The following is a 14,528-nucleotide window of genomic DNA, read 5'->3' on the forward strand; positions in this document are numbered from 1 at the left end:
ATTATTTTAAAATCAACCATTTGGACAATAAATTAATGATAAAATTTATGAAAAAATTGGTTGTCTCTAAAGTCGGTTTACGGATGATAGTTTTACGTGATAACGTCATAAAGAAACATTAATGAAAAATTGCATACTTTTATAAATTGAATTGAATTATTATCACTGAATTATCATTGTTTCGTATTCGAAAATTTGAAATATTTAAAAATTATTTTAGCAAAGAATAAGTACTTTAATACTATTAATACATTGATAATTAAAAATTGATATAATAATTATTATTTATAATTAATATTAGTTATTTTCTTATTTTTTATTATTATTTTATTAATTTATCGTTTATAGTTATTATAAATTTATTTATTCATAATTAATATTAATATAATTAATATTAAATTATTAATATTATCAATAATAATAATTTGATATAATTTGACATAAATATTTTTGAAACTAGTTAAAAACATTAATTTTTAATCTTCAAATATTATTTACAGTATTTGCAAATTTAATTTAAGTAATTTGTTTAAATATTCACGATCAATTAGTTATACAACAATATTCGAACTACTAGCTCTGACGTCACGCGAGAAGAGATATAGAGGTATTCATCAATTTATAAGACGTTATCACGTCAAAAAATTGAAAAATCCAAAATTGCACGCATCATAATGCTAAAAATTGAAACTTACCCGAATAAGCTTCCGATTGAGCGTCATCCGATGCAAAGTTAGTATTTCCTGCACATCCATTTCTGTTCTGCACGGCGCGAATTGTATGAGTCGCTAGTAAAGAAGGACCACGTGGCGGAACTTCAGGTGGCGCTGGTTCGGGTGGCGAGTCTCGGCCATTGTCTGCAAAAAATAAAAAATATATAAATTAGTTAGGAGATTTTTGGACTAAATCCGTAATATTTAGGATACTTTAAACGGGAATAGCATGAATATCGATTACAGTGAATTAGTCCTGGGATTCGGTAGGGTGACGCAATAAATTTGAAATCGGAATACTCCGTGTATGTATATAATTAGTGCAATGTATAACCATTAGAGATTGTTAATGTTGCAAGGCACATTACTGTAAATCAACGTTAACTACGAGCCACTGGTCTATCCCGTGCTTTCGCCGGCCACTGTTACAGAACTCTATTTCTCTCTCTATTTATAGATATATATTTATATATATCTATATATTACTATAAATATCTGTACATTCGAGACTCTAGATGAACATACATTTATATGCGTATATATTAGCCGAGGGTATACTTAACTATGCTGCGTTACCTTTGAAAGAACTTTTCTATTGAGTGTAAGAGTTTGGAACCGATTATCATCTTGAATTATTAGGCTGAGGGCTTCTATTATTATTCTTTTCTATTGTGATCATCCTTTAAGATGTTCTAAATGTTGATATTTTAATTGTTGAAATAAATTTAAATTATAAAATATTCTTTACATAATTTAGCATTTTTGAGTTTTTCATTGAAGGCATAGAAAAAATGTTGATAATTTTATTATTTTTAAATAAAATAATTATTGAATTAACTTGACCAGTTGAAAACGGCTATTACGGTTATCTAGCTGTTTGCAAATATGTTTAAGATATCGACTGCAATTTTGTGATAAAAAGTACAATATTGCTTACGAGTATCAGTTAGGGTCAGTGGATAATTGCTGTGATTGTAAAAATGCAAAAAAATTCCCAGACTGGTCCTCGCTATTACGTACACCTCTTCGTAAGACATTAATAAAGTGGGTATATAAGCAAGTCTATATCTTGGTAAAGCGGCTGAAGCTTACGACAACTTGTTGTCAACATAATAATTGAAAATATGAAGAAACTACTTACAATATGCTCAATATGGATCTTATTTACGGCAAAAGTCGATCTACTTTCGATTCCCTTTGTGTCTGACATCCAAGACATGGTTGGTCTGGTCATCGATATATCTGACATTGCGACGGGCCGACATGATTTGACTGCGGGAAATCTATTTAAGAAGAAAACTGACGCTACGTTGGTTGCAGTTAACCAACTATCCAATCAGATAAGCGAACTAACCCAGACGATCAATTTTAAGATGGACAAAATAATGACTGCGGTGCTGGAAGATGTTCCCAGGGCGATTCAATTAGCAAATCTTATGAGGAAACTCATCGACTTAACCTCCAGAGTTAACGAATTGTATGAAGACTACATATTTTACGTTAAAAAATCCGAAATGATCAATCAATATACGATCGAAGAGTTTGGTAGGGTTGTCACGTCTCACAAATATGGAGATATTCCCGATCTTCTGACGCAAACTTACCATTTATTTCTTCCTGGGCCGCTAGCTCAAAAAGATCAGAGTATTCTTCAAGTTATGGTCTCCAGTTTTCAGGTACGTTGTAGTTTATGATCTCTCGTAAATCATAGATCATAGATCATAGATCTTAAAGCATATATTATAGATCATAGATTATAATTGTCTTAAAAATATTTAAGAACGTAGAAGAGGCAGAACGGTGTAACCAATTTAAGACAGCTCAGCAACATCTTTATGATATTTATGAAACAGTTATTATAACAGAAATAAAAGGTTATACGATGTCAGCTTACGCTTATGGTATGCTAGCCATATATCATAATTGTAAGTTTTTTTTCTCGCCTTTTTATATCATACCTAACTGGACTAATTGATCCCTGATCATGCAATAATATTTATTTATGGATACCTATTTGTTTTCAGCGTCTTTTACGACAGAAATAGACAGAGCTACTTATCGTACCCTACAAAGATGCAGCCAGTACTTATCATCTGTATACAGTGCTCTCGAGACTCTTGGAAGGGAAATATTTTTGTGTGATCCACCAGAACATATAAGAGGTAACGTTAACTTTTATAAATTACCAATACACTCCTAATCGGTAGAATCCAAGAGTATACAAACAAAGATGATTTTTTAAAACAGGGGAGACCCATGTCGAATTAAATTCCATTAGACGAATTATAACTCATGAAAACATGATGATCGACACCTGTCATTACCGTTGTGCTGATTTAGGTCAGAGGGCTTATCGACAAGCATTTGATTATAAAATGGATAATGGAGACAAGTATTATTGGAATCCAAATCAACCTTGTCTAGGCTACATGTACAACTGTAATAATCTTGACAGTATCACTTTTTGCGAAATGGTAAATTAACATATTTATTAACTTAACTTTAACAGAGAATAATCGATTTTATTATTTTGTAGCCGGCAGAATCCAACCAACGTTACACGTGGATGGAAACTGCTCAAGGAGTAATGTATGGATATAAGGACAGTTGCCCCAATGGAAATACAAAAAATCTAATAACTTATCTTAATTGGTACTGTTATGTCCAAGGGCGTTTTTAGAGCGGTAGCGTAAACGATGGAGGTTTGGACTAACGATTTAAAGAATACGCAACGGAGGTTTTAATTCCGTTGTTTAATTATTTATGTGGGACGTTTTCGACGGACGAATTTACCACGCCTTCGTTTGAGACTGATTACGGATTTTATTAAGAATAGATGTACTTACTCTTTGCAGGATTTTTAGTTATTACCGGATCCGTGATTCCGGGGCTGCTGTTAGTGCCTTTTCCTGGATTGGGGCCTTCTGATTGGTCCTTGCAGCGGATGGATTAGGATGGAATTGGGCTGCTTATTTTACGGGCTTCTTATTTTGTGAAATGAACTGATTTAAAACTGATTTCACTTTTATTTAGATTTATTTTTGTAAACGCCAAAACTTACACTTTCACAAATTTGGTTTTAACGTAATTTAATTTAATGAATTTTAATAATTTGATTGAGCTGACGTTCTCTAGTCCCCCGTAGGGTAAAGTGCGCAAAACTAGCTTTTAGGAAATTTTGAATAAACTTACTGGCCGAATTCTCGCCTAAGTGCAGGGCAAATTAGAACTTTGAGAATACGACTCTCTAAGATACTTAAAATTAATACGTGGCCTGCCGGTTAAACCGCGTCCAAACTTCCTTTAAGTGCGGTGCAAATTAAAGCAAAGGACTCTACAAGGCACGGGCCCGTCAGTTAAACGCGGAAGTCAAATTAACTAACAAAGACCTGGAGCGGTCTCCGTTTCTCGTTTTTAAATGCTCGCGGTGCTGAGTTTGCAGAAGTCCCCGCTAGTCAACCAGGAGTCACGTAGCTTATATTTTATTGTGGCTTTCGCGCATGGAGAAGTCTTCCATCTGCGCGGGTAATTTAAATTAAAAATAAAAATTTGCCGGTGAACATAACAGTACGAATGTTCGACATGCTTTTGTGAATGCTCCGAAGAGAAGCCAGAGTCCAAGGCGATACGAACTTTTAGTTTGAGGCCACAACTCGCTGATATTGAGAACAATATGTGAGTAATTTGATTTTTTTTTCTTGTGGATTGTAAATAATAAAATGATTACTTTCAGGGTAGTGACCGGTGTAAAGTTTGAGCTAAAGGATATTATGATCCACGTACAAATCGAGGAAGGAAAATTGCTCCCGGCTGGTCAGATCGAGACGAGCTCAGTTCATTTGAAGGAATTGGAAGACTTTAAATATTTGGAAGAAGGCAACGAAGGAAGATTCGTTAAAATGAATGGGGATGATCAAGAAAACTTGGAACACGGCACCGATTATCAATTTATTCATTTCGATCAGCGCGACGTGAACCTGGACAATGTCAACTCACCGCCAGGTTACGTTGTCACCGGATTGAAGATGTCTCAAGACCCAAAAACTAGCCAGGCTATACAATTGGACCTCTACATTACACCTTTTAATTTTTTAACAGGCTTGCTCGTTCCAACTGATGACAAACCCTCCAAATGGCTCACTCACAAGGACATGCATGGTCATGATCGCCCTTTTACTGAACGGTAAGTAAATTATTTTGTAAATCAGTTATGTATCGCCATACATGATCATATCGAGATTTCTGCTTCCAGAAAGAAGCTCGACTTTCGCTACTCAAAAAGAGGTGACGATTATACCGACAATATTCCAGATTCTAAAGACTTTGAGGACATATGGTTCGGAGTCAGTAACCAATATTCAGACGTCTCGCAATCGACTGTGACATTTATGGACCGACGATTCGTTGCAGCGTCCCCTCGAGTTCCATTTGACGGAATTTCTTTATTCCATCGTGGAAGAGAAGAATCGGGTGGGTTTCTTGCGTTCAAACTGCGGACAATTGGCCTTCACGATTATATAAATCCTTATATGAAGCCGGAAAATGCGCTACTGTATCAAAAGAGTTTTCAAAAGACACCAGAAATCAAGATGTCTGATGCCCAGAAGTAGGTTTCAGCAGCAATAATTTTGTAGCTTATGTTAATTATAGAATTAACATTCCTTTAAATGTTTTACTGTACTGAAGTTATTGAAAATAAAGTATACAGTCAAAGTTCTAACGAGAATAATTTATTTGCAGTTGCAAAAAATACCCGAGTAGTTTATTTACTAAACAAGACTCGAGATACGTACTCATTAATAAGCGTATATATTAATTGAGGGCATCCTTAACTATTATTAATTTAACATAATAAAATATTTCATTAATATTTCGTAATCAACTACATAAGTAGTTAGACACTACCATTATTTTTCTAGGTATCTGAAAATTATTTTTAGCTATCGACTGCAATTTTGTGATAAAAAATATACTTTTTTTTTACCAGTGTCTGTGAAGGTGGGTGGATAATTGTAGTGGATAATAGTCTCTTGTACATTCGACATTCTGGATGCACATGCATTTATACGCGTATATATTTTTCAAAGGCATATTTAACTATTATGCCGCGTTACGTTTGAGAGAACTTTCTAATAAAATTTTGCATCTTTGAGTTTTTAACTGAGGGCGTAGGAAAGAAGTTGACAATATTATTATTTCTAATTAAAAAAATTACCGAATATTCTCCAAATTATGCACTTTCTAAGAATCTAAACGAAGAATTTTTTTTATAAATAATTTTGTTAAAAAGAATTATTTAATAAACTAATTTTGTGAATTTAAGACATTTTTGTCAGAAAATTTTTTTAACTGGGGGCGTAGGAAAGAAGTCTTTATTATTATTATTTATTTATACAAAAATTACCAAATATACTTCAAAGTACATAGTTTCTAAAAGTCCAGACGAAGAATAAAAATTTTTAATTGTTCTTGCCACAAAAATTATTCAAAGTTTTATTTCTTAGCTTTTGAATGAAAAATAATGATTTTGTTTTTCTGAGTTAGAGTTTAAAATTTTCCTCATTATTAGACACGTGTGTAAACCGAGCAGGTGGCAAACGAATGTGATTGAATGGAATTGTTTCAAATTATTCCGTTTGTTACGTGAAAGCTCGTATGCCGTTCAAGTTTAATTGGAGATATAATCGACGATTTAAATTGCCGAGAGTTTTTTCGCTTTCCACTCATCATTAATCATTAATTACTATTTATTATTATATTACCAACACTAACAGCAGGTAGATCAAAAAAACGTGACTCTGTTAACGAATATCGTTAATCTAAATAAATTAGCTTGGTAAATTTGTCAAAAGCTCTTTTGTTCCAGATAATTGAGCTGTTAATTATCAGTTGATAAAATTGTTGCTTTTAAAAATAAATAAAATGATAATTAAGTAAAAATAACTTTGAATCGGAACTGGTAATTGGTAATTTTGATTTAATTATGTTGTGAATTATTTCAATTCGCTGTTAAATTAAATTGAGCAAAAATGATTGAAGTAATTTTGAGATTTATGGTGAAATTTTAAGAGGGGCTTTATATTCAGTAAGTTCTCACAAAGCTCCAGTGAAAAGTGATGGTGAATTGATGAAAAATATTATATGGGAAAAGGGAGCGATATAATAGGTGTATGACAAAAAAGGCTCCGGTGGCGAGAACACGTCGCTGGCTCTTTAATCTTCCAATGGTATATATGTATATATATGTATAGCAATAGTTTAATTAAACCAGGCTGGTGAAACGTGGTAATGCGTTTCTGTCGGCAACAGCCGCGCGTCTGTCCCCAGTATCTCGAATAACTTTAACCCCCATTCCGCAGACACACGTATATGTGCATTCGTTACTGTTATATCGGACACTATATTCCTATGCTTTCATTTCGACAGTGATAACATATGTAATGCATAATTGGATACTCCAAAGAATAATCGTTTGTACATATTATTATTCATTTTATTTATTTCGGATTAAAATTTTAAATTATTATTTTTTTTTATACTGTAAAAGTATTTTTTTATTTTAAATAATTATAATAATAATAATCATATTATTAAAAATAAATATTTTATGGTCTTTTTTATAGTTTTATCGAAGATAGCTCCATAGTATAAAAATATTATTGATAAGAAATTTTCTAAGCTACAATTTTTGCTTTGATTTTTTAATAAAATCAATATTTTAAGAGTTATGACCATTTTTTATAATGACTGATTAATAATTTTCATTTTTGACTATTTAAGCATTTATTAAATTAATTTTAAACTTGGTGAATTATTATATCTTCTAAAATATTGAAGTTAGACCCACACGGAAAAAAGTAAACTGTAATATTCACTCGGATTCCGGTTAATTTTTATAGTTTCAAACAGTAAAGCGGACATCGGGGTGACAAAAATATAAATATTACAGAACTTAATGTAGAAAGAATAAAAGCCACAATTTATAATTTAATATCCAAAATAAGTGATTAGTAGCTGTCATTATTGTAAATAACAACTCTTTCATCTTAAAAAATTACAGTTTCAAACAGTAAAAATTGCCATTTCAATATATAATCCATTATTATGAGGAGAAGGGGAACTCAGATGAAAAAGAAGAGGGTCTCACTCTGGGAGAATTTAATATTTGAAACAGTAAAAATTATACTTTTAAAATATACATTTTACCAGTCCAAGCAAGTCAATAATTACAGTTTGATTTTTAGCGTTGCGTTTAAAATTTACCATTTTACTTTGTACATATTGACGTTGCTTGTATTAGAAATTTACTAACTTCATTTTATACTTTTTACATATCATAAGATCATTTTTTAGGTACGAAATGATAAATATCAAAGTCTGAATTTTTAATTATTATACTTCAACATCTTAGACATTTACTTAGCGAATATTACTGTTTGAAATAGTATTTTCTTTCATGTAAAGAGTAAATTGTAACGATTAAATGGTAAATATTACATAGTGAATAGTAAAATCATGATTTTACTGTTTGAAATGGTAATTTTTAGCAGTTGATCATTACTTATTATAAATCGACTGTTATTTATTACAGTTTTCTTTTTTCCGTGCATAGTATAAAAATGTTTTTTGTAGAAAATTATCTAAGCTACAATTTTAGTCTCATAATTTTTTGATAAAATTTATATTTCAGCAGTTATAAGCATTATTAGAGTAACTAAATAATAATTTAAAAATTTTGTTCTCAAATAATGATCTGAATAATAATAATAATAATAATAAAAATAAAATAAATGATTATTTGATAATAACTCTAATTAAAATTTTCCATTAAGCCGTGAACGAAAACAAAAAAAAAGCAAAGCTGGAAAATAATTAATTTTTAACACTCTTCAAAAAGCAATTAATCATATTTCAAATTATCGACTGTCATGATATACGATATGATGATTCAATAAAATAAATGAAATAAAATTGTGAGTAGAAAAATTGGGTCAGAAATGACATCAAATCAATTTTTTAATATTTTACTTTTTTAACAAATATAAATCAAAGTTTCGATTAAAAATCCAGCTTGGAATTTTTATCTCGACCTCCGTATGTGATTCATACTGTTTCATTAGAATTTATCAGATTGTCTGGGTATTGAGTACGTGTCACACTCAAACCCAATTTTTTCCCTCGAATAACCTTTGCCAAACATTCCACCGAAAAATCTAATTAGACTGGTCCATCTTAAATTAAAAAAAAAAAAAATCCGGGCATGCTGAGATTATTTGGCCGAGCAAATAGATATGAAGAGTGACGGAAGGCATAAGATTGTAGGCACTCGAAATTAACAGAATTGGCGGAGCGGTAATTCCCATCCGAATTTCCGACCGGAATATTGCGCTTTGGAATGTCCCTGCGGTCTTATGCCGGCATGTCGTGCCCGCTATTAGCAAATGGCTCCCAGCGGTCACTGTTTAGTAGCTTTAAGCTCACCGTTTATACATACTTACCTCGATGCTCTTCATACCTTGCGAGTTTTACGGCCCCTGACCTCACTCGAGACTTAGATATCTTCTCCAAACATTTTTATAATTGCTAATTTATAAATTTTCCCTTTTGGCTCCGATAAAATGGCCTTACCCCCACTTATTTCCTTTTTCCCACTCTTTTAATAATTTTTTACTCTCACAATTTTCTTAAAAAATTACTAATTCATTCCTTAATTAATACTGATTAAAAAAAAAAATTTTATTTTAAAATTCTTTCAATTTACTATTTATAAAAAAAAATCAAAACATTTTTGGTATTAAATTATTTGCTAAAAAAAATAATAAATTTTATCGAATAATAATTTTTCTTTTTTTTAATAATACCACTATTGATTTTTGTTTTAATAAAAAAATTTAATTTCTTCTCTGCAACTCTCCAATCGTTAAAACAAAAACAGTTTCAGACTATTCGATCAATTATCGTAACTTTGCAATATCGAAGATGAAAAATTCAACAGCCGTCTCTCTCTCAAGCTGTAAAACGAATTCTTCGGTACTATGAATTCTACTCGCAGACAAGTTTCGGTGGTATCTCGGACGTTAATTTGAATCACTGTCACGTCAACCGAAAGGGCCTTTCGAGCTACTCAATTTACCGTATCTCACCCAGTAGTTATATATACATACATTTATACATATATATATTTGATTGAATAGCAGTGGAGGTAGGGCCGGTTATACCAGAGCTCACCACAGTCTCTCCGGTTGTACGAGCACGAGTTTCGCAGCCTCAGGAAATAATTCGTATTTACATGAATATTGAATATGTACTCCTGGGTGAAGGCGTTAGTCCATTAAATCAAATTACCTACGCGAACCGCTAACCGCATCAAGTCACTACTGCCGGGCACCCGGGAATCTTATATTACTGTTTCCTGGCGATATCTCTGACACCTAGTCGACCTTTCATCTCTATTTTTCAGTAAAAAAGACCAAAAAATGGAAAAGCTAGTAAAAAAGCTCGTAAAAAAATTTTTTGATATAAAAATTGGTCATAGAAAGCCAGATTAGGTCATATATAAGTCAATATGTCCATAAATAGCTTTTTTAAAAATGTTAGTTCTGAAAAAATCCGACAGGTGGCGTATAGTTACTAAATCTTCTCACTAGTAGATAGTTAATTCTAAAGTATTTATATTTAAAATAAAAATGATCTTTTTGACTCTTTTAAAGAGTTTATTTAACATTAATTATTAATTTAATTAATTATTAGGTCGTATTTAGTTTAATATACTTATATAAAAATTTTTTTAAAAAATTAGTTTTGAAAAAATCCGACAGGTGGCGCATGGTCGTGTAATTTTCTCGCTAGTGGAGAGTGAATTCTAAAGTATTTATATTTAATTGAAAAAATTATCTTTTTGCTTCTTTTCAAAAGGTTATTTGAGATTAATTATTGAATTAATTAACTTTTATAGAAAAAAAAATACAATTTTTCTAAGCAATCAGACCAGCTTAAAAAATTTTAACTGGCAAGAAGATAAGTGACATGTTGTGTCTAATGAATATCGTCGGGCGAGGGAAATGAGATCCTCTCGAGTTCATTAAAAAGTTAGGGTGAGCCTGAAGTTCTCTTTAGCCGAGTAGATGGCGCTAGTAGCGCAACAACAAGGCTTGTAGGTGGACTAAAATCCAAAGGTGTAGAGATTCCTAGCGCACTTTCTCATCGGCGGTTTGAAAACAGCGTTAACCACATCGTTCCCTCTATCCAGCTTTGCGTAGTGTCTACACTTCTCTACGTCCGATCCAGAGCCGTAGGGCAAAAGGGCAAAGGGAGGCCTAAATACTCTCCACTCTCTACCCTTCACTTCTCAGTCGGCTTTCCTCTAGCTCCTGCTAAACAATATAGCACTGTCCGTTAACTTTCCAGTGAGCCGTGAGGTAACTAGCCTGGCCGCCAGTAACTACTAACTCAGTTATTCTACACTGACAAACCTGGCCACTGGAGTTGAGCTAGTTTTCTCCGGTAGTGTGTTGTGTTGGGATGTGTTGTACGGCGAATGAGCTCCTGCAATGTCTGGATTCGAATCCCGAGCCAGTGGCTGGTATGCATCCGAAAACTCACTGGAAACTGAGAGCCGAGAACTGAGAGCTGAGAGCACAAAACACGTCATCACGACGGACAATAGACGACAACTTTTGTGTGGAGAGAAACAAAAACTCGCGGTCATTAAATAAACTTTTGTTTATACGGTTGTTTGACAATTAGTTTACGCTAACGTGTTTTAGTTATGTGCTCAATCTAATTTATACTCACTCCTGCTCTACACTTTTTTGCTATTTTCACAAAGAATAGACGCTAGAGACGGTTCCTCTTTAAATGTTAATTAGTTTTTAGTTTTTTTTTAAGCCCTGGATACTTTTAAACTATCGGCTTATGCGCTGTATCAACCGCTCTGTTTGATCTTTTATTTATATTCTTTTTTTTCAGCTTATAAAAGTTTATACATATAATTTTATTTTATTTTTATAACATATAATTTTATTATTACGTAAAGGTTCCTGGATTTTACTTGGACAGTCGTTGTGTTTGATAATTTATTATTCCTTTAAGCATACATTCTTGATTTTTTATTTAAATGTTAAATTATAAAATTTAAATCTCCAATAGTGAGAAGATTTACCGCTCATGCACCACGTGTCGGATTTTTTGAAAACTAATTTCGATCAAAATCGTATTTATGGACATATTAGACCATATTGAACTATGTATCGAGTTATCAAGACATATTAAGCTATATTAGTACTTATAAAAAATTACACATGCGTTAAAAACTAACTAATAAGTTAGTGAAATACATATTTTTATGGTATAAGCTTATATTTAAAAAATTAACTCTCTAGTAGTGAGAAGATTCAGCTGCCATGCGCCATCTGTCGGATTTTTTTAGAACTAAATTCTATCAAAATCTTATTTATGGACATATTACACTATATTGATATATAAACAAACTTATCAAGTTATATATAGCCATAAAAAATTTTTTGCATTCAAAATTTTCTATACTGTTAATAATTATTAGTAAAAATAACGCAGTTTAAAATTTTATTGACAAAGAAAAAATGAAATAAAATTAGCATGTTTATTAATACAATTAAATTATTCAAATGAAGAAGTCGGATAAATCGGTAACTGGCATTAATTATCGTGAATATTGAGTAATTGTCTGTCGGGTATCTATTTATATTAAACGTTCTATTAACGAAAAACTGACATATTTACATTTAACATGTATTAATGTCATTCTGAACAGAGAACTCACTTATCTGAAAACAGGATCCTGGCCAGTATCCACTACCGTCACTCCCATCATCGTCTATCGACTTTCCCGGTCCGGCTAGGCATCAGAGAGTGTAACTGCATTACCGAGTTAATTGCATCGCGGTCCACCTTGTTAACTTATCGCACTCGAGATTTTAATCCGTAATTTAATTATTGACCGGCAGCCAGCTGACCAGTACCCTCCCAAAAAATTCAAACTTTAAAACTCTCCCCTAATTGGCTTTTAAAAATTTATTGACAACTTTATAACTAATAATTCATAATAAAATAACGATAAACGATAACGATACCATTATTGAGATGGATGTGAGAGTGCTCCTCGTTGTAAATGGTCTCAGAGCGGTCGCTGGCGGTCGAGCTGGAGCTCAAAGCGCTGTTATGCTGGCCACGACGTGACCGTCTGCCCAAAGTTCCCCCGCTAACGCTCCCAGTGCTCGCATTTCCGCCCCCGGCTACTGATCCTGATCCTGAACTCGTTTTCTTGCTGGGCGCCGCGTAAATCACCTCCCCTGTGGCGATCAACAATAACAACACAATAGATCACTGATTTAAATAAAATTTACATTCGTTGTGTTTTATAACGGAGATAAATATGCTTTAAGGACTCGATCAACAAGGATCATTAGCCAAGCACAACATTCTGGGCACCTGAAGAGAGGAAGAGAAAGAGGAAGGATTACCGTTGGCGACGTTTCGCGATCGATCCGACGACACGCTGTTGTTGTAATGATGTCGCCGGGAATTTGTGCTTTCCATGGGAAATGGCGAAGCCTGCCGGTGATTTGGCGTCAACGCTCCCGGCACTGATCCTGCTACTGCTACTGATGCTGGAAATCCCGTCGTTTGATTTTCTAACGTCACTCCACCCTCATTGTCTGATACTGCACGGTGATATGTGCGATCGTTTGTACCTGCAACATTTTTTTTTACTATAACTTATTTATTTTTTCATTAAAAAAATTTTTTTCTTAAACAAAAATTTATTTTATAGTCTTTCAAACTAAAAAAATAACGAATAAGCTTCTTAAAAGAGTTAAAATACTCATTTTCATTTTAGAACTTTATATTATAAAAATTAACTCTCTATTAGTGAGAAGATTTAGCTACTATGCGCCACCTGTCGGATTTTTTCATAACTAAATTCGATCAAAATCTTATTAATAGAAATATTACACTATATTAAGCTATATATAAAGTCATCAAAATGTATTAAGCTATATAAGTACTTATAAAAAATTACACATATGTTAAAAACTAACTAATAAGTTAAAATACGAATTTTTATTTTAGAACCTTATATTTAAAAAATTAACTCTTTAGAAGTGAGAAGATTAAGCCACCATGCGCCACTTGGCGGATTTTTTCAGAACTAAATTCGATCAAAATCTTATTTACGGACATATTAGACCATATTAAGCTATTTATGGATCTCTAAAGTCTTATTAAGCCATATTTGTATCTATAAAAATTACATATATGTTAAAAACTAAAATTTTGTCGACGAATTTATAGATATAGATAAAAAATCCAATATAGACAAGAGAGATGAGGTTGAATGTCGAGGGGCTGACATCAGGCGAAGCGAAAAGACATCGCCGGAGATCGAGACGTCAGGGGTCTGATTCGCCACCGGGGGGAGGATGTTCGAGATGTTAGAGATGCTGTAGCTGGTGGAACAGAGGAGATGGTTCAAGTACAGCCGTAGCGAGAGCCGGAGGATGAGGATGAGGTATAGAGAGCGCAGTGGAGGGTTGTGAAGCGAAGAGGGTATAACACAATTACATGTGGGGTTGACGGTGGGTTCTCTCGGCTCGCTCACTCTAGTTCGGCTGAGAATCGCAGAACCGAGGTTGGGGTCTAACTCCCGAGGATGCTGGGTGGCAAGATTGAATATGAAAGTTTAATGCGAGCAATATCACCGCCACTGGCCCGGCCCACGGCTACTCACTCTCAGACGTCTCGACTATTGCACTGTCTATCTTTGGTCTCAGTACT

The 14,528-nt window shown here is 33.0% G+C and overlaps 3 protein-coding genes across 4 annotated transcripts in view; 2 read left to right on the top strand and 1 right to left on the bottom strand.

Annotated features, from left to right (window-relative positions):
* LOC123271792 (teneurin-a) overlaps positions 1 to 14,528 on the bottom strand; it is a 397,455-nt gene that overhangs the window by 228,963 nt on the left and 153,964 nt on the right. For both annotated transcript variants that reach the window (XM_044738204.1, XM_044738203.1), the window contains exons 5-7: positions 13,214 to 13,444; positions 12,824 to 13,042; positions 696 to 857 (exon numbers count right to left, since the gene is read on the bottom strand). In XM_044738204.1, coding sequence (XP_044594139.1) covers positions 696 to 857; positions 12,824 to 13,042; positions 13,214 to 13,444 — 612 coding nt within the window. The remainder of the gene's footprint in view (positions 1 to 695; positions 858 to 12,823; positions 13,043 to 13,213; positions 13,445 to 14,528) is intronic.
* LOC123271794 lies at positions 1,795 to 3,754 on the top strand. Its single transcript, XM_044738207.1, has 5 exons — positions 1,795 to 2,389; positions 2,494 to 2,638; positions 2,738 to 2,875; positions 2,961 to 3,187; positions 3,250 to 3,754. The coding sequence occupies exons 1-5, from the start codon at positions 1,838 to 1,840 to the stop codon at positions 3,391 to 3,393; spliced, it is 1,206 nt and encodes a 401-aa protein (XP_044594142.1). The 5' UTR covers positions 1,795 to 1,837; the 3' UTR covers positions 3,394 to 3,754.
* LOC123271795 lies at positions 4,266 to 5,428 on the top strand. Its single transcript, XM_044738209.1, has 3 exons — positions 4,266 to 4,388; positions 4,447 to 4,896; positions 4,966 to 5,428. Coding segments are annotated over exons 1-3 (810 nt in total). The 5' UTR covers positions 4,266 to 4,386; the 3' UTR covers positions 5,324 to 5,428.

This window comes from Cotesia glomerata, linkage group LG9, assembly GCF_020080835.1.
Source record: "Cotesia glomerata isolate CgM1 linkage group LG9, MPM_Cglom_v2.3, whole genome shotgun sequence".
Lineage (NCBI taxonomy): Eukaryota > Metazoa > Arthropoda > Insecta > Hymenoptera > Braconidae > Cotesia > Cotesia glomerata.

Coding starts and splice junctions, on each gene's coding strand:
- LOC123271795 (XM_044738209.1), top strand. Junction 4,897..4,965: donor GATCGCCCTTTTACTGAACG/GTAAGTAAATTA, acceptor TTCTGCTTCCAG/AAAGAAGCTCGACTTTCGCT.
- LOC123271794 (XM_044738207.1), top strand. CDS start 1,838: ATGAAGAAACTACTTACAATATGCTCAATATGGATCTTATTTACGGCA. Junction 2,390..2,493: donor TTATGGTCTCCAGTTTTCAG/GTACGTTGTAGT, acceptor AAAATATTTAAG/AACGTAGAAGAGGCAGAACG. Junction 2,639..2,737: donor GCTAGCCATATATCATAATT/GTAAGTTTTTTT, acceptor ATTTGTTTTCAG/CGTCTTTTACGACAGAAATA.